At 43.3% G+C, this 20,000-nt stretch overlaps 1 protein-coding gene across 10 annotated transcripts in view; it reads right to left on the bottom strand.

The window, feature by feature from the left end:
- The window catches only part of nlgn1 (neuroligin 1), a 115,278-nt gene that overhangs the window by 45,800 nt on the left and 49,478 nt on the right, over window positions 1–20,000 (bottom strand). For 8 of the 10 annotated variants that reach the window (XM_056604076.1, XM_056604080.1, XM_056604077.1 and 5 more), the window contains exons 2-3: window positions 16,671–16,730; window positions 8,528–8,680 (exon numbers count right to left, since the gene is read on the bottom strand). In XM_056604076.1, the coding sequence (XP_056460051.1) occupies window positions 8,528–8,680; window positions 16,671–16,730 (213 nt within the window). Of the gene's footprint in view, window positions 1–8,527; window positions 8,689–16,670; window positions 16,731–20,000 lie in introns of all 10 variants that reach the window. The other 2 variants (XM_056604085.1, XM_056604084.1) reach the window with 2 other exon arrangements.

The following is a 20,000-nucleotide window of genomic DNA, read 5'->3' as shown; positions in this document are numbered from 1 at the left end:
GAGAGAGCAGCATGGGGCAAACCCCGCCTGGGGCACACCAGATGATGCTTTACCACACACGCACACACACACACACACGCACACACATAAAAACACACATGCTCTCACTGCAAGTTAATGTCAGTGATGCCATTCTCATATCAAGGTGAATAAAGTATGAATTCATCTTAAATTGAGACAACCTTCTCCCTGTATTCATCTCTAACACCTGAGACTCTTTGGGCCCTATTTTAACGGTCTGAAACGCAAGTGAGAAGCGCCAAGCGCAAGTAGCTTTGTGGGCGGTTCTATGGCGATAATACTATTTTACCGGCGCAAAAATTAATCTTGCGCCCGGCGCAAATCAAAAATGCGTTGGTCTGAAGTAGCCTCATTACCCGTAGGTGTGGTTTTGGCGTAAAATGCAATAAACCAATGAGAGTGCCGGCTCCCATCCCCTTTAAGCGCATTTGTTGATATTTTGACAGCGTGTCTGCAGTCTCCGATGAGACAGATGCATATGAATTTCAAACTACAAATGGCTCAGTTTATGGCCAAATAGTATGGCCTAATTCACACATGGAATAAGGTTTTCTTGTGTGTGTGTGTGTGTGTGTGTGTGTGTGTGTGTGTGTGTGTGTGTGTGTGTGTGTGTGGCCTTGGATGAGCCGGCAGCAGGCTGTAAAAGCATGAGCTTAAATATCATGGTTTTCGGGGGCACCACATCGACAGCTGAGGAAAGAAAATGAAAAAATATCATGTCTGAAAAAGTAGATTTTTTGACCTTGTCGATATAGCCTCCTTCTTGCTGTTGCTCTAACTTCTCAATAGAACTCTGAAAATAGAACATCGCTCCTAGAATCGATCCAACAGTTTATACAAATGCGTTTTCTCTCGCAGAGGCAACATTATGAATCCTCTGGAGAGAAAATGTGGAACAAACGAGCAGATTCATATTGTATTCAACCCACATCACCCAGTGGAATACATAAATAACAAAAAAGTACACAGTAACACAAAAGTCATGCTATTGCATTATCTATCATTTTAGTGGATACCCTCCAAGCCTCTTTATTTAAAACAAATGTAGTGTCCGGTCTCCTACTCATTGACTAGGTGTGTCCTAAATAATAGTTAGTTATGAATTAAACAATGCATTCTAGGATAAAAGGCTTGTATCTGGCTTACCTACTGAGTTGTTCTGAGATAGGGTGGCTTTAAGCGGCTTCTTAGCAGTGGATGTTAGGAAATCAATAAATGTACGACAAGTAGAAATGCTCTCACTGGGCTGGCAAATGAAAAGCTCCTCCACTTTCAAATCTCTGTCATCACCAAACACAGTGTTGAATCCCTTCATCCCCAACACACACACACACACACACACACACACACACACACACACACACACACACACACACACACACACACACACACACACACACACACACACACACACGCACACACACACACACACACACTCACACACACACACACACACACACACACACACACACACACACACACACACACACACACACACACACATACACACAGCTTAAGGCACACATGCAGACACACAAACACAACTCAGCCCCCCCCCCCACACACACACACACAACTTAAAGCACACAGACATACACACTCAAGTGAATAGGTCATGACTCCTATGGGACCAGTTATAACCTGCAAGCCCAGCACTTATAGATCTCCCCCCTGCACACACACACAAACACACGGTGTATAGAGCAGTATCTTTGATTGCGTTTTACTATGCTCATTGCCACGTTTAATTGGCCAATACCACATGGTAATGCAATAATATCTGCGATAATAATATCTAGTGTGGCTACTACCAAGTAGCCACACTGTGCTCCAAGGCCGCAGTCTGCCTCAGCAACCATTTAGAAGAACATTATGCATTTGAACGAGCGAGGGGGAGGGAGGCAGGGAGGGGGGAGAATATAGTTGACTAATTGAAGGTGTGTGCGTAATGAAGATAGATGTTGGCGTAAACACGCACAGCTGAGGGACCCCCCGCCACACAGCTGTGTCGGCATGGGAAACCAAATTATTTATAATTAAGCGGAGGAATATTGATGATTAAGCGGCCCCTATCGATGATTATCCCCGCCTAATTGGCAGCAGCAGGACACGATCCGGCAGCGCTGTTGTGCGTACATGTTAGCATAAGCTATTGACAAAGCAGTTGAGAGAGACATGAAGAGACCCGACACACGACACAAAAGCTGACGAGCAGCACCCTCGGTCCTTTATTGACACCCACAATAACCGATACACAACTCGATAGAACACAGAACAGAGTGCTAGGTGGCTGTGGGACCCCTTGATCTGGTGGAAGAGCCCCTAGCATCTCGGGAGCTGTACTGTCTGTTCAAAACCGTTATTCTGAGACACACTTTGACCGAGACCCCCCGGATGCAACGCACACAGGCACGCAGCCAAAATATGTATGCACACAGCAGTCACGGACGCACACACATACACACGCCAAACAACAGAACGTTGACATTGATCGCTCAGTTGGTGCACATGAAGATGGGTGTAGTACCGCATGCACATGCAATGATATTATTGTGCCAAAAGCTTGGCTTTGATCAATAAATAACACATACACAGGTTCCACACAAACACACACAATCATGCACGTACACAAACTGATGCATTCAGGCAATCATGCACACCCACACACACACACACTCTCAGGCAAAGAAACTTAAACACACACATGTGCACGACCACAAACACACAAACACACCCTCACATGTGCGTGCAGAGAACAGTGTGGTAGCTGTGTGGTGGAGGGGTGTAATCATGGACTCCAAGACAGAGATGGATGTTTCTTTAGCCATCGCTCCATCTACCCCCGGAGCTGCCCTGCAAGGCAAAGTGTCCAACCATCCGAAATACGTCATCCTTTCATCTGAAATAAATCATCATCCAACCATCTGATATACATCATCCATCCATCCATCTGATATACATCATCCATCCATCCATCTGAAATACATCATTCATCCATCCAAAATACTTAATCCTTCCATCTAAAATACAGCATCCATCCATCCAAAATATAACATTCATCCATCCATAAAAAACATATTCTATCCATCCAAAATATATCATCCATCCATCCATCAACATTTCTCGTTCATCCACCCATTCAAAATTCGTAATGCATAAATGAAGATAACATTCATTCATCATCCGTCCATCTACCAATGAATCCATCCGTCTGTCAGCCCATCCATTTCATCAAGCATTCGAGAACATGCAGTAGGTCATTTTCTCCATGCGGGAATGCTGAAAGCGTGAGTACATAGATTGTTGTTGTGATTTGGACACAAAGTATTTAGCATTTACAACAGCAACTACAACACATGGTTGGTTAGTAGTACATATTAGTAATGGTTAGTATGTTAGTTTGTTTTAGGGGCTCCCACCAATTTGAATCAGAATGGTTCCATAATGGAGAGCATCATGTTGCATTCTTCTATGGGTTAATGCAGGATACAATTAATCCCCTCCGAATTAAGCACATTTAGGAACTATAATGAATACATTTTTCATCATAAATCGTTTCTTGAGCGATGTAATTAAACAACAGCTCCATGCCCTTTTGACTTCCAGATTGTGTGCGTGTTTTGGTGTCCTTGTGTCCTTGTGTGTGTGTCTGTGTGTCCTTGCGTGTGTGTGTGTCCTGTGCTTGTTGCCAAGCTACAGGGATATTGGGCTACCGTGCTATTTTATATTACTAGTCACTCCTTTTTTGTATTGTGTGAAAAATGTACAATGCCGATGACTCCCGTTTTTTTTAAATTTCATAAAGGTGGCGACCCCCTTAGTTTCTGAGTACAATTAGTTTAGTTAGTAGCGACCATGCGCAGGAGGATATCATTTTGATTAGGATCAGCCGTCATGCAGAGAGAAAAGAAGGATTACTCTTTTGAGACTCAGCGAGAGGTCAGGCTGGAAGAAACCACATGCAACACCCAAAAGTTTTAGCAACAAAGCGAGCTGTCTCCATGAATATTTCATGAGTGCGGACACTGACCACTCAACACACAGCCGGCACATATACTGTACATCTGAATGGGGGATGCACCTACTGGATTACTTTTTGGATGATTCCTTTTCAGTCCTTTTGCCGAAACCTGCTGGCCGATACCGTTTCCGATACCAGATATCTTTAGTACATATAATACATTTATTAATTAGATTAATTATAACAGCCGTCAGATAGAAAATGTAAATTTTGTGACCAGCATAAGTGATAGTAGACCGTATATAAAACACTTGAGTATTGTAATATTTTTGTGACTGGTTGATCCCTTATTTGCATCCATTTTTCCATTTCATATGTACATAGCTTAGAGGCATGCGTAGAATGTGTGCATTGTAGGCGGTTTTATCTCTGTCCCTGATACACCGGTAGAAAGATCACATATTGCAGATTATACTCACCTTCTGCCTTGCTCGGCCAACGCCTTGGCTGACATGGTCCAAGCAAAGTGACAACTCATTGTTTACAAGCACCTTGGCTAAGCCAGACATTTTTTTTCAGTTCAACGCTCATTTACTGATGCTGCTGCCATCCAAAAGCAAATGCAGGAGAACATTGAGCTAAAGCGACACCATTCAAAAAACACATAGTGCATTGAGGTGCGTCTAATAGCCTGCGAGGCCAAACCCATTGGACACATCTGCAGAAGTTGACCGAATGGAAGCGGTACATAGAGAATAGTAAAGAGTCTGGAAACCACATGCATACGTTCATATGGAGTTGTAAAGAAAGGATTTTGATGAAAGGATTGCTGGTCTTGAAGTGGCCATTGAGCGTCTAGTTAATCAATCTATCCCGACCCCATCCATCCACTAGGCTGAGGCTTATTCTCCCACCAAGCACAACCCTGGGTAACGCAGGGTCCTTCCTACTCCATTGAGAAAGAATACCAACGGCCACGCAGTGCACCACCACACGGCAGTAACATGGAATTACTGCCTGCAACTGTGACATTGTGTGAAGCCAACACACAAAAACACAACACACACGTTTACGAACGATATCAGCCACTTTGGGGAGAGGGCACGTTCTCTCTCCCCCGCTGCGCTACGATATGGCCCACGGCGCAAGTCATGCTAAACGCGTCATGCAGAACCATTTGGGATCCCTTGGCCCAATGGTTTAGGTTGAGCACCCCTGCTGTGAACCTGAAAGCATGTCGAGAATACCCTATTACCACTAGTCGGGTCTTTTTTTATTTAAGGTGTGGACTCAGGCATGACTGTAAGTATTTGTGCATTCAAAAACCAACCGCAATAAGGAAAATTAAACAAAAAAAAAACTGGAGTTTTAAAATAAAGGCTCCATCAAACTGGGGTGACATTTTTTCCACAGCTACAGATGTTGGTGTTCAAGAGGGAGGGACGGACGCCAGAGAGGGGGTGAAGAGAGGCTGAAGGCAGAGGAGAGGTATGGGAGCGAGAGGACTAGAATTAGTATGGAGTGAGGGCGGCAGTGCAGGGGGTCGGGCGGGCGTGCAACCGAATCACACGGATTCTGTGCCGACGACCATGCGTTGCGAGCGGAGAGAATAGAAGTCCGAAAAAAAGTTAGCACTCAATAAATAGTAAATACAGCAAGGTCAGACGACACCAAAATACACACAAAGCTAAATATTGAGGCAGGAAAGAGAGAGAGATGTTGAGAGAGAGGGACTAAGTGGGAGAGCGTGATATTTGGCTGGAGTACACAGAGATACCGCCTGCATGGGCGGAGAGTCTCCGAACGCCAACTATGCAAAGTTTGAATTTGAATACAAAATCGGAAAGTGCTGTTGCATTTGTGTGTGTGATTGTGATTGTGTGTGTGTGTGTGTGTGTGTGTGTGTGTGTGTGTGTGTGTGTGTGTGTGTGTGTGTGTGTGTGTGTGTGTGTGTGTGTGTGTGTGTGTGTGTGTGTGTGTGTGTGTGTGTGTGTGTGTGTGTGTTTGAGTATACCTTGCGTGTTTTGTCTATATTGTGTTGTCAATGGGAATTCAAGAATTATGCCTCCGCAAAATCAGTGTGGCGATGTAAGGCAGACGTAAGGTGGCTTTAGGTGAAACGCCACACAGAGAAATGGATATTCTACTGGTTGCAGGTATATCTTAAAACAATCAGAGGCTTGATGAATGGTTGGTGGGGGCTGATGTATGGCCGGAATGGAAGTGGTATTTGGAGAAGGTTTGAGTCAGGGAAATGCACCTCATCAATCAGCGTGATTAAAGCTTTTGGCCGGAGCGAAACAAACTCACACACAGCCAAGGCCAGCTCTTAAAGGCACACACACACACACACTCCAGACCACTGCAGCTCCAATGCAGCAGAAGGAAATATTGATACACAGCAACACACATTCGGTTGTTGTTGACGCACGTCACAATGTTAAGCAATGCTTCAAGGAAGATGGATGTCTTTCTGACCACGGTGATTGGCCCTCAGATATATACACAAGAGAGACACAACTTGAGTAGAAGCTTCTACTACTACTAGTCCTAATAATACTACAGTTCTACTGTGTTTTTTAGACATTTGTTTACTAGACTATAATGTATTGCTTTTTTTTGGCCGTTGGGAAGAATAACCTTATAAGCATCAATAACCTATATTCGTATATGTACTTATTGATGCACGTCTGAGATATTCCTATATTTAATATTTGAGTCACTGCAACATATACACTCGAGTGACCGTTACCCAGAGAGGGTTGAGTACACTCATGAATTTATGGGCTGTTCTCTGCAATGGCAAACATAATGTTACCATTAAAATCACAGCAGAAACACTTGCACACACACACAGACACACACACACACACACACACATGCACGCTGCACACACAAACACAGTATCATACCTTATACCTGCCCTGTGGCTAAATCCATTGTTGCCGACACCCTTAGCCCATAAATACAGCCAAATGTCACCAGGTCTACATGTTTAGAGCAAATAATGGCCTGCACACCACACACACACGCCCACACAAACACACACACACACACAAAAGACAGATTATGGTCTTGAGAATTGGAGGATAGATGTGCCAGCAGAGTATTAGCATGCAACCAAGTGTTGTACTGACCAACAGAGTAAATTACAGAAGTGGAGCCACAGCCGCAAGGTTTCCGTTGGAGATTTAGCCACTTGTATAAGGTGTTGGTGTATTGCTGCTTTCAGACCAATAACCGCCATTTTTCAGTTTTGAAATTCTTCTTCTCACTTTTCAGATGTATTCCTCTACAGTCAGACCCTATGTTGGATACTCAAAGCAGTAATTTTGTTGTAAAGTGGGTTGTCATCTTCAGAACATCCTCTCGTATAATTCTACTTAAGGTTGTTGACCCGGTGCATGCAAGGATATTTCAAATATCAAACATAAAACCAATTTCAATGCCGTCATTTAAGAGCCAGAGAAGCAGCCTTCCTGAGGGAATGACTTCTGTGCAGAGATTAAAATGTGGGTTATGGCTGTGAGTGGTTGATATCCATCCAGCACAAAACATGTACGTAGATACACTTAAATGGAGATTACTCTTCAATGGAATTATCAAGATTTGTTCGTGCAAACTCCAAAAGGCTTAATGAACGTAGTCAGAAAGAGAGTATTGATTTTCTTTTTCAGCCATCTATGAATGGTTTCATGTTACTGTGATATTAATAACGCTCCTCTCGCTATGTCTGCTTAGGACAAAGTGGAACTAATCGGGTTAAATGAAGCCTAAATTATAATTGAACACAACTGGTAGTATTGATAGAAATAGAAAATACCCAAACACACCCCTTCCTTTCCTCTCTGCATTCACATGTGTGTAACACAGACACACACGAATGCGCCAACCCACGCACACGCCAACGCACGTACACACATGCCCCCCCCCCCCCCCCCCACACACACACACACACACACATACTAACACAATCTGTCAGGCACTTGCAGACACACAAATGCTTCACAAGTTCAGTGGAGTGAGGCTTCATGTTTCTGCTCATCGCCTGGGGGGTAAACACAGATACATGGATGCTAATCTAAGCACAAACACCACCTGTTTGTGCCGACGTGCACCGAAGCGGTTTATGAACGGTGAACAGTTTCTCAGCGCATAAGTTCGTAGGTCAGTGCCATGCATACAGACTGATTTGGGGAAAAAAATCCTTGCTGTCTCATTTGATACCAATCTTAACCAAGCAAAGGTAACGGTAAACAAAGACAGTCATGAACCAAGCAGTAGATCATTGTAGCGATGGCTTCTGGCCATCCTAAGAGACACAGAAGAAGCAAATTGAGAGAGCAATGTGATGCACAGAGCTGGTCAGAGAAACTTTTCGGGGAAACCAGACATAAAAGGAAACCAGACAGGAAGCCACAAAAGGTCAGCGAAATGGTGGCCCCACAGAGGAAGAAAGAACCAGCCAGGGGCCAGCGTAGCTTGAACTCCAAACTCTGCATATGACACGGTGACGACCGGAGACCACAAGGACCAGCGCCTTACCTAGAACGCCCAGGCGGTAGTTGACGGTGATCACGATAACGTTGCCGTAGCTGGCCAGGATGCTCCCGTCAAACATGTTGCCGGTACCCTCCATGTAGGAGCCGCCATGGATGAACACCATCACGGGCTTGGGGCTGCCGCTCTCCCGAATGTCTGGTTGGGTGGAGGCCGGCGGGATGGGCGGATGGAGGTGGGGTGGGGTCGGAAGGATGGGTCCGGACGAGGGGGAGAGGTAGGGAGGTAGGAAAGGAAAAGAGGGAGACTGATTAGACAGCAGATTGCAGTTGACAGCCCCGAGAGGTCATTTACTGTAGTTTACGTTTGCCAATGGTAAGTCCCTCTCCTTAATTTTGTTACCTTTTTTATTTATTTTTTAAGTCATCTCGCCACAGCGTCCTTCTAGTTTTGAGACGGAATTAGTTTGGAGTGTCAAACCTTAATCCCACCGACCATGAGAGGCGTGACATGCTCTCGCTGATGGGAAATACAGCTCATTTTTTTGTATGTATTATGCTATTCAGATATTAACAAACTAGGATATTTAATAGGAGTGGGTCTGATTTTGGTTTTCATTAGGCAAACTGTCAGAAAAGATTTTGCGGCAATTCCGACAGGTCATTTGATGAAGAAATTGAAGTAGCTTGATTCACTAGGTATGAAAAGCTATTAAAAACAGCACACTCTGACACTTTAATGAACACGGTTCACCCTATTTAAAACTTTTCCAGTTTATTTTGGGTAAACATAAAAATCACTTTTCAGCTGTCATGATATACTTCATTGACTGGTAAACGTGCTGAGAAACAAATCCACTGAATACTGGAGTCGAACTGTAAAGCGCTCATGCCCTGACATTTTCAATGAATACCTAATTGTTTCCACCGCTATGATTACTGCATAGCACATCAATAAAAGTAAGTGGGAGTATTGTTTGTTTCATTGTCAATACAAAGTTGAGACGGATAGGGTGTGTCGGGTTGGCATAGCAAAGGTTGTGTATATTGATCAATATATAAGGTTTGATGGGCTGAATGCACTATAAGTTTGGATTGAAAAACGTTTTGAATTATTTTTTGTTTTTTTGTGGGACCTTTGACTGCTCTGATCTTATACAAACATGCGCTCTGCGTTTAGAGACCAAATAATGCCTAAAGCTACGGCCACATCAAACACGTTGCACGCGTAAGAGGAGCAGAAAATCAGCATTTTTACATAGGGAACCATTGGTTTAGGCGCGTAGATGCGTTACACGCGCTAAAGCAGCACGTTTCACCTCGTGCCCACAACACCGTCCGTTGACGGATCCCCTTTGACTTTGAATGGGTACGGACGCGCAATGCATTGTGGATCCGTGCGCTCCGTTGGAGCCTTCGGCACCGTCGAAAAGTTCAACAATTTTAAACTTTTCCGGCAGCGACGGATCCGTCATCCAATCAGATTGCGTATGCAAATTTAAGCACTGTGACACTACTCGGGCTCTGACTATCCTGGAAAGCTCCCCCATCCGTCAGCCACGCCTTCCAACGTCCTTTGACTGACGGTGCAGTGGGCACAAGGCGTTAGGCGCGTTAGCGTTTTTACGCGCCTAACGCGCCCAACACACCTACGCGCGGAGTTCAAAAAATTTAACTTTTTACGCTCCTACGCGTGACGCTTAGCTGCGATAGCCAATCAGCGTTGAGCTTGACCCAATGTCACTGGCAGGGAGATGGAGGACGCACAGAAGCAGAAAGAACATGGACGACCAAGTCATCGTTTCAGTGTGTTTCCTACGTTCCTCGGACTCCCACAACAAAGACAGCGCAGCGATGGTGGTGATCTTAGCCCTGTTTGTGGAGCAAAAGAAAAATAGCGGGGGTAAATAAGTTTTGGGCGGGCTCATCTAGCTGCATAGGCGCGTTAGGCGCGTTAGGCGCGTTGACCTATTTTTGTGACACACAATGATCAAGCGGCAGGTTAGGCGCGTTTGGTGTGGCCGTACCTTAGCAATTTCAGTATCTAGGCTTTCAAACAGAACGCAACGTCAGATGAACTCGACCCCATATTGATTATGGTAGGAGGAAGAGAAATATATTTTCTGGAAAGACCTCTGCACTGAAGATTAAACTGTATTTACCCACTTATTGTTGGGGAATTACATCATTTCCCACAGATTTTTGTTAAAAAAACTATTAACAAGCTGCAAACCTGACTCTAATGAACATAGTATTTGTACACATACAATATATCCCTGAATGCTGAAACAGGTATGTGTATCCGTCGGCCTGCATTCAAGTGTATATTAAGAGACGGTACACATTGCCTATAGGCATATTGTGTGTGTATATAGCTTGTTCACATTGCTTGTTTACACATACGATATGTTAATTCCAGAATTCAGGTCATGTTGTCTGTGAGTTTGGAAATGCGGTAACAGGCTTGATTTGAAACTTGGGATTCCTATGCATAGCTCACCCCCCCCACCCTTGACCCTACTTCCATCCACTGCTCTTTGAGGGGATCCTGCTGATGGTTTTCCGCAACTTTCTTTCTTTCTTTTTTTTATTTGCTTGCTTTGAAATGGGCAGAATGGGGCGCTGTGTACATCATATCCCTCCACTCAATAGAAGTGGTGGGGGGGGGACTGGCTGAATACTATCACGGCAATGCCAAGTGTGTGTGTGTTTGTGTATGTGTTTTTCCATGTGACAAATGCCAGTTGGGCACAATGTTGAAGTGGAGTCAATTATTGCACCAATGTGTCTTGGTGGAGGGTTGATTGAGTGATTGGGCGGAGTTTAGTGGGGAGGAGGGGAGCTGACATGAGGCGAGGAGAGGGGGGGGGGGGGTGAGGTGAAATGAGGAGAGGAGAGAGGAGGGGGAGAAGGGGTGCGAGGAGAGGAGAGGAGAGGAGGGGAGAAAAGGCCAAATAAGTAGAGGAGGGGGGAGGGGAAATGAAGAGAGGAGAGGAGAAGAGAGGAGGTGAGGTGATATGAGGAGAGGAGAGGGGGGGAAGGAGGTGAGGTGATATGAGGAGGGGTAGTGAGGTGATATGAGGAGAGGAGAGGACAGGCGCTGATATGAGGCGAAGAGAAGGGAGGAGGGGAGGTGAAATGAGGAGAGGAGAGGGGAGGAGAAGACATGGCTGGAATGGAGAAGGGAGAAGAAGTGAGGAGAGGAATGCAGAGAAGAGACCCTATGCGAGGAGTGTAGAGAAGAGGGGAGGAGTGGGGAGAGGGGGAGCAGAGAAGAGGAGATGAAAGGAGAGGAGGGGAGACAACAGGACAGGAAATGGTTGGAGTAGAGGGCAGAAGGGGAGAATAAAGAGAGGAGAGGAACGGGGGGGGGGGGGGGGGGGGAGCAGAAGGGAGGAGAGGAGAGGACCGGACAAATGATGAAGACAGAAACAATGCTGATGTAAAGGTGATGGTGACAGGGTCATTGGAGATGGCGATGATGATTTTCCCATCAACGGATAAATGTTAAAATGATGAGGAATGTGAGAGGCAGTAATGAATGTGACAACGGAGACGACAACAATCATTACAAGGACTTGCATGATGATTAATAATGTTAATGACATTGGAGTCGGTAAGAGGAGGTTGGATTACAGTGTGCACAGACTGTAATAATAATAATAATGTGTGTGTGGATGCATGTACAACTTTAAGTCGATGCATGTATCTACCTGTTTTAATGGATGAATGAGGTATGTGGGCTTACTATTAGTGTGAATAGCCTTTTTTTTAGATTCTGCAAATAAAACACATTCTTTGTTGAATACTCGATTCTGATTGGTTAGAGCATTCTATAGTATATTATTTCTGATTATTACACGGTTCTTTTCAATGCCGTGGAACGCTCCGTTCACTTGCACGGGCCCTTCATAACTTCCGGCGCTGAATTTTATTTGATAATTCACCGTTGCTAAGTATAATTGACTGTCATTATCGGGAAAATAAGCCCCGACAAGGCGAACCGGTTGCTTTGCACTGAAGGGGCTTATTTTCGATAATGACCGGCGACGTTCTATATATTATCCCGCTTACATAGCAGTCCAACACTATGAACAACATGTACGTTGCAATGGAAGCTATTTCCAAAGGTAGAATCAAACTAACTTTTTCATTATTAATGAAGTGAACGGAGGGTAAAAACAAGTTGCAGTCAATTTACCCGAAGTTACACAACTATGTTGTGAATAAAACATTGTGCATCTTTTTGATGGTGGGAGTAGATTTGAGGAAAAATATGCAAAATTGGTTAAACATTGCTGAAAAATGCGGACAAAGAAATGGCGCAAACATTTCCGTTCTCCTCTTGGTTTATCTCAAGGAAAGGGCTTTTCTTAAATGAGAACGAGAGCAAATAGCAAAATTATATGCTGTGTGTGCGTGACTGCCTCTGTGTTTGTGTGTGAGTGTTTTCATGGAGATAATTAAAGATTTGTATTTTCTTCCTATGGACTTGGTCCATTTCAGTTAGGAAGTCAACGGTCATTTTCGATCCTGTGCCTTTTCAAGGTTTCTTCAGAATCCTGCACCTCTTTTCTGGCGCTATAGAAATTGGCTTATATTTAGCCTGGCATTGGTATATGGGATTTGTGTTTCTGAAGCACAGATGGCCATCTATTTCCATAATTTCATTAAGGCTATAAAAATAATAGGCAATTGGTTTAAATGAATGTGACACTCCTGAATGTAAATAATAAAGACAAATGCAATAAAAAAAAACGGTACATGGGTTAATCTTGTCATGTAGTGTACCCTTGCTTAATGCTTGTGAAAAAAGTATATTCAGGTTAACAACAAATATAGAACAACTTGCTGCTAGTGATATAATGCATTCTGGGAAAATAATATTGTTGTGTTCGTCCACTGTCTTTAATTCCCCCACCCTATATTATGTTGCTGTATTATGTGTGATACTGAGAGGGTGGGAGACCCAGGAGGTCTTGGAGGCTATGAGCAACATTCAAAGCATAGCTTGGCACGTCTCCATTGCAGTATATCCACATTTATCCCTCCAGTCTATGCCAGTCCATTAACCAGTCAACACATTTTTTAAAACGATGAATGAAAAAAGAAACCCGCTTTGCACAAATCCTCAGCTCTCGGGAAGTGTCCTGTGTACATCTTGGTTCCGGATACAAAGGGATTACAAGCACCAGATTTGTGGAGCATAAAGAGATCGAAAGAAAACAATTCAATAAATAGAACTTTGTGATGTTGCGGGGTCAAGAAATTGGACCGGTTATAGATTTAGCATCACCAAGGCAACAAGGGGGTCAAAGGTTAGGAGCCCAATGGTATCGCTGAAAGGTGGGATTTAAAAGCTATCTGAGCCCTCGGAATATGCCTTGAAGTGTATGTGCATGCGTGTGTGTGTGTGCTTGTGTATGTGCACGTGTAAAACTAAAAACATTGTGGTGTAAAACTTTTAATTCAGGAATCCATCTAATGTGGGCCTCACTGTTTGTGTTTTGGTGTGTGTGTGTGTGTGTGTGTGTGTTGCATGTTTGACTCTGAATGTGTTTGCGAGCTTGTATGTGAGTGCACACACGCTACCATCTTTCAGAGATGTGCGTTTGTGTATGTGTGTATATCTGTGGGTGCATATTTACTTGCATGTGTGTGTACGCATGTACGTTTGTGTGTTGGGCGCACATGCTACCGAGCATCCACGTCAACTCCAAAGGAAAACAGCATGGCGGCGCACATCAAAGAGATCTGGCTGTTCTTAAGCCTCATTTGGATGTGATTGCAGTTTTGGTGGATGCATTATACAGCAGAGGTGCCTGATTAGGGCTGCTCTGGCTGCTGTGAATGCTGCACAGCGGCAGCCGTCCGGGGACAGGACTCCGTCTTCAACCAAGGATGCTGCGCTCCAAGTGCTGCTTCTCAATAGCAGGCCGCCTCTTAAGGGGAGAACCAGCGTTGGCTAGTCTTTCTTTATGTGAGCGAGTGTTCGTAGATTGTAAATACAATTTAGTTCAAAGGGAGAGGAGTTTATTTTCGCAATGGATTCAACCGCGCTTCACAATCACCGAAGAAAGGAGCATTTGTGGGTTCCGGTTGTCCAAAAGCAGACAGCAGTGTGCGAATCATGGTTTCTGTTTGTAGTCAAAAAAATCAAAGTCAAACAGAGCATGAATGTAGCAACGGCTGTGTTCTTTTGCTTGCGTCGCATAGGACACAAGTCTTTTGTGGACGCGGAAAATGCTAAAACGGTTGTCTGTCTCAACACTGCCGTGTGCTTTGGGTTTCAGTGTAATTGCCTTGATTTCACTGACGCAGATTGCATTATTCTCTCTGATGAGAGGCATCACGTTGAGTAAAGAACGGCCATTTTGATTTATATAATTTCTTCAATTTCAAGGTTAATCTGACAAATACAGAGCAAGGATTCAGCTCTAGGTTGACGGTTGTTGTGTAAACTAGCATTGCATGTATACAACCATGCATATATGTGTGGGCGGGTAGGTCAGCATGAAGGGCAGGGATGCTCTCGGGTATTAATACTTTGTACTATCTTTATTGCTTTTCTCAGAAGAGCTGGCGGAGAAGGGTCAAATACATGTAGATAAATAAATATATTTATATACGTATGAGGGTGTCTCGCTACATGTATTCGTATTGAACCATACACAATTGGGTCAAAGCTGCATTGATTGGTGTGCACTGCGAACGGTTCAAGACCTTCATAATATAAAAAAGTTTCAATCGGAAAATAAAGTTAGAAATTGGTTGAGAGGTCAGGGGGTCATGGCCCCTGACCCTCCTCCCCGAGTGTGCTGCCAGTGTCCAAAATTGTCTCAACTGAAAACATTGATGAGACAATCAGCGCAACGAGGCAAACAAATGAAATGGCCGCCAGAAAAGCAGCAGCCTTCAGGCATCACAATGTGGAGGAATCCAAAGGGGGAGGTCCAGAGCTACACAGAACTCCCCTTACTGCTTGTTACATTACGGTCGGACAGGGCAACAAGAAGCCCAGTTTCACTTTGATGTCATGTTGATAAGACTAATCTTCAAAAAAGAGGGGCTATTCGTATGTGAAGGGGGCGTGGCTTAGCATTGGCTGCAGACAGAGGGGCCGGGCGGCTCAATTTGGGGGAACAGACGCAGCTGTTTGATGGGAGTATAATGAGCAAGCAGGATATATATACTGACGGTATATGTTCCTCTCGCAAAGTGAGATCGGGTCCAGGTCTGTGCCGACGCGGAGTGTGTGACCGTGTACTGTGAACGTTGTTTCTGTGAGCCTGTCCTGAACGTTAGTTTGGGTGGAGTTGGTGGCACTCGCTGTCCACTTAATAATGAAATACATTATTGCCAAAGCAAGCTCGCTCACTTTGAACCCAGCAGCAGTGCAGGGTGTACTCCAAAGGCACTGCCGTGTGACTTATGTCTGTAGCCCAAGTTTTAAAGCAGGTACTACTGTTTTGTTTATGTTTCGCTCGTTCAAATTAAGAAGCGGCTCCCATCCACGAAATAACACAATTTATCGATTTATGAAGGCTTTGAATTCAGATTTTAAATAATATTCGTTTTTTGTTTCTAGATCAGGGCATTTATTAGTGTTTGGTTTGTTCAATTAAACTGTAAAATGCTCACCGTTTTGGTTTGACACTCCAAGCTAAAACTGATTTCAAATAAATCTAATTTTAATGAAAGCCTATGCATGGGACTCTGAAGAAGAATAGTTATAAAGAATTTCTTTTTTTTACGTTATTTGAAAAACTAAACAAAGAACAAACATGCAAAATGTGTAAATTAATAAAAGTAAATGGTTAAAAGGGTTAATAGTATATTGACATATTCCCTGCGAAAATGCGACATAAAAAAATAAAAACAAATGTAATTTAAAAAAATTGAAAATTCAAGCAGCAAGTTAGTTTATTAATTGGTCAATGATTGGAAGTGAACACGTAAACATACTCTTTAGACACCAAGCGGATAATAGGACAAAACACATCCAGCCAAAAAAAAGGAGAGTTTACGAGTAAAGAGCAAAAACAAAATGCCTCCGTCACTTTTAGAAAAAAAGGACAAGAATTTAAGAAAATCAAAGAACGAGAAAAAAATGGAGAGGAAAAAGGGTTACATTTTGTTTCCCTTGTCATGCAATTTTTCAGTTTGGCACCGGAAGAAAAAAAAAATACCTTCGTCGTCCGTGCGGTCATTATCGCCTAAATCATCTGTGTTTTTCTTTGTAAGGGGACCTATAAGGACCAAGAAGGAGAAGATTGAGGAAAACAAGATGACAAAGAACACACAGGCTTTTTTCTCAAGAGATAAGAAAATCTTTCACCCGTGATATTTCCTTTTTTTGGTGGGAAAAATCTTCAGTACGATACTGAATGGGCAAAGTAGTGGTAAAACATGACCACTCCCGAGCTCTGCTGGAACTGTTTTGCATGTACTTATTAGCATTTCAAATACAACAGTTTCAAGAAAAGAGGGCTTTGGTAAAAAAAAGGAAGAAAAAAGAGAAAGCTGATAAAAAAATATCAGTTTTGTCTGGTGAAGAGAGAGAATTAAGCAAGTGAAATACATCTTGACATCACATGATTCAGATGGACCTTAGAGTAAGTCAGGACACACATAGTAACATCAGTATGGACCAATGTCAGGGACATTTTTTCACATTTCAAGGTGGTAAAACGCTGATGGACTGTAAATAAAAAAGAAATTCAATAGAAATTGGTAAAGGCATAGCAATTATAGCAATTTTCATTATAATATTCTGTCAATAGATCGAGAGAGAGAGAGAGAGAGAGAGGGAGACAGAGAGACAGAGACAGAGAGAGTGAGAGACAGAGAGAGAGAGAGAGAGAGAGAGAGAGAGAGAGAGAGAGAGAGCTTATTATTATGCATATTTTTTAATACTGTACACAGGAAAGATTATAATTTACTAATTTATCCTTGTTTTTTGTAATAATATGAATTAATGCAATTTAATATTGCAAAACAAAGTACCAAACTGTAACGATTGTATGATTGTTTGTGCGGCTGTGTGTGTGGGTGCATGTCTGAGTGTGATTGTTAAGCAGTCAACTCACTGTGTGTATCTGAGTGCGGGGGAAGTGCTTGTGAGGCATAATGTACGAGCACTGAGTAATCCATGCTTAGGAATTTTAATGAGGGAAACAGAGGGAGGATTGTCGAGGAGTGGAAATTGACCTCTCACCTCACACTTCCAAATATATTTTAGAATCTATCTGAAAAAGTTATTAAATATGTGAAATAGGACAGTTTATTGGACATGTTTCAAGTGTATAATATAACATTTCAGGAGTAGTTAGGAGTTTGAGTGATGTTTATTAGTGTTGGTGTCTGTCTCTCTCTCAGAAAAGCAGAAGAAAATAGCCTTCTATTTCAACAGTAAACATCCTCCGTTAACAACCTCCTTTAAAGCTCACGTACGGTCGCCCATACTATACATAAAACACAGAGAGACATAAACAAACAAGGACACACACAAGCGAACACACATGCGGTTCTTGAACACAATAACAGATAGGCTTGGTAATCGGCAACATGCATTATTTTTTTTGATAAAACATGCGCCCTGCGTATGAAAGAAGAAGGTTGAATGCTTGTTAAAAACCCTGACATTTGAAAACATGGCCTAGGCTGCAGCCTTGCCTTTCATCATGGAGGAAGACATCACAAAGAAACACATTTAAATGGTGGCCCTCATATCTACACACACCCAACCCGTTCAGTGGAATACCGTTTCGCACAGCAATGCCGTGAATGTGTAAAACAGCCACTGAAGTTAGGAATCTAACAATTCTAACTACTGGGGAAAGGCTCTACTATAACAGATGGCCTAGGCCCTAGATGCTTTGGCAGAACAGTTGGAGGAGAAAATAAATTGCTATTCATTTTTAATAAACTCAGCTTCAAAGACAGGTCAGCATGGTCATTCAGTTGAATCAATATTCACACAGCGGTGTGTAAAGATTTCAAATAGTAGTCACATTGACCGTCTCGAAGGATTAACACCTTATAAATTATGAACTTTATCTTGATGAAGAAAAGCGCTATTTTAAACCATTATATCAGCCATTTCTTCAGCAGCGATGATTCACTATCATATCTGTTGTCGACAGCAACCGGTCTCTCCTCCGCTGTCATTTGATAAGCCAGTGCTTGGTGACAGCATTTCCTTTCTATCCACAGCGCTTGTACTAAGACCCAAGAATGACTTTCCCCAATTACCCCAAAAATACTTAAACAGTGCAGAAAAGACCAGCTGTCGTGAGATTGGACACTGGCATAGATCCTGATGGAGATATTCAGGGGCACCGAAAAAAAAAGAAAAGAGGTTTTGAGACACCATTCATTTGATATTTAATACATTGTTCCCAAGTCCCAATCTTTGGAGTAATCAAACACCTGGGTAACAGCGCCCTCTGTGGTCAAACACAGTTACTGAACATGCAGCTTCTGGCCGGTTGAAGTTAAAGTGCTAAGGTGGGGGGGTAGGTGTCACTTGCCATATGGTTTGTATGGCCAGTGACCAGCAAGGCAGCAATTTCACCTGTCATAGTTTCAACACTCTCTCATCCAAACAGGGCAGGGATGGGTCGTGTAGAATGACAACAGCGTAAGTAATTCATTAGTAAGTAATACTATTCGCCTGTCACAAATAAAACATTTATTTGTGACAGGGCGAGGAGAAGAGAGTGGAGCTGAGCAGAGGGGAGAGGAGGGGCAGAGAGCATGCTACAGGTGGTTCTAGCGCTGTGCGCCGTGCGGTACATCTGTTCCCTATTAACACTGGTGAGACGCTTTTGGGTAAGGGGTTAGTTGGGTGCAGGGAAGAGAGAAGGCAGATGTAGAAGTGACAGCTAGGGTCGAGCTCCCACAACCCCCCCCCTCCCCTCCCCCCTCATACACACATACACACACCTGACATCCATCACATGTCTGCTCCTACTGGCCCGCTGACAGGAGGAGTGGGCAGACTGGTGGGTCGCCATAGCTAGGACTTCTATCCCTGACTGTTTAACCGTAGAGCTGTGATGTGTGTGACAGAGAGAGAGAGAGAGAGAGAGAGAGAGAGAGAGAGAGAGAGAGAGAGAGAGAGAGAGAGAGAGAGAGAGAGAGATTACTGTTGGATGAATGCTCTTTTAATACATATTTTGTACTATACATAATTCAGAAGAAAAATGGTATACTTGCTGCATTCTGAATTGATTTGGGTAAAATAAAGAAGATAATGAAAGAGGGATAATAGGTATATTGGGAATGTGGCTGCCTATGTCATCGTGAAAGATAAATTACACATGCATACACCTTCCTGAAAATCATTACACAAGTACCATTATACATCTGAGATTATGCATCTATAATTTTCCCTGAACTAAGTGCATACCCAACCATTTTGTTTTGTGCAAACAAATGCTACGCATGGGTGGGTATTGATTTGAATCATTCCAGTTGATGGGAAGTTGTGGTAATTAGCATTTTATTTTGACAAC

Source organism: Gadus chalcogrammus, chromosome 12 (genome assembly GCF_026213295.1).
Source record: "Gadus chalcogrammus isolate NIFS_2021 chromosome 12, NIFS_Gcha_1.0, whole genome shotgun sequence".
Lineage (NCBI taxonomy): Eukaryota > Metazoa > Chordata > Actinopteri > Gadiformes > Gadidae > Gadus > Gadus chalcogrammus.
The sequence above is the reverse complement of the archived record's forward strand: the minus strand, read 5'-3'. Positions and strand labels throughout refer to the sequence as shown.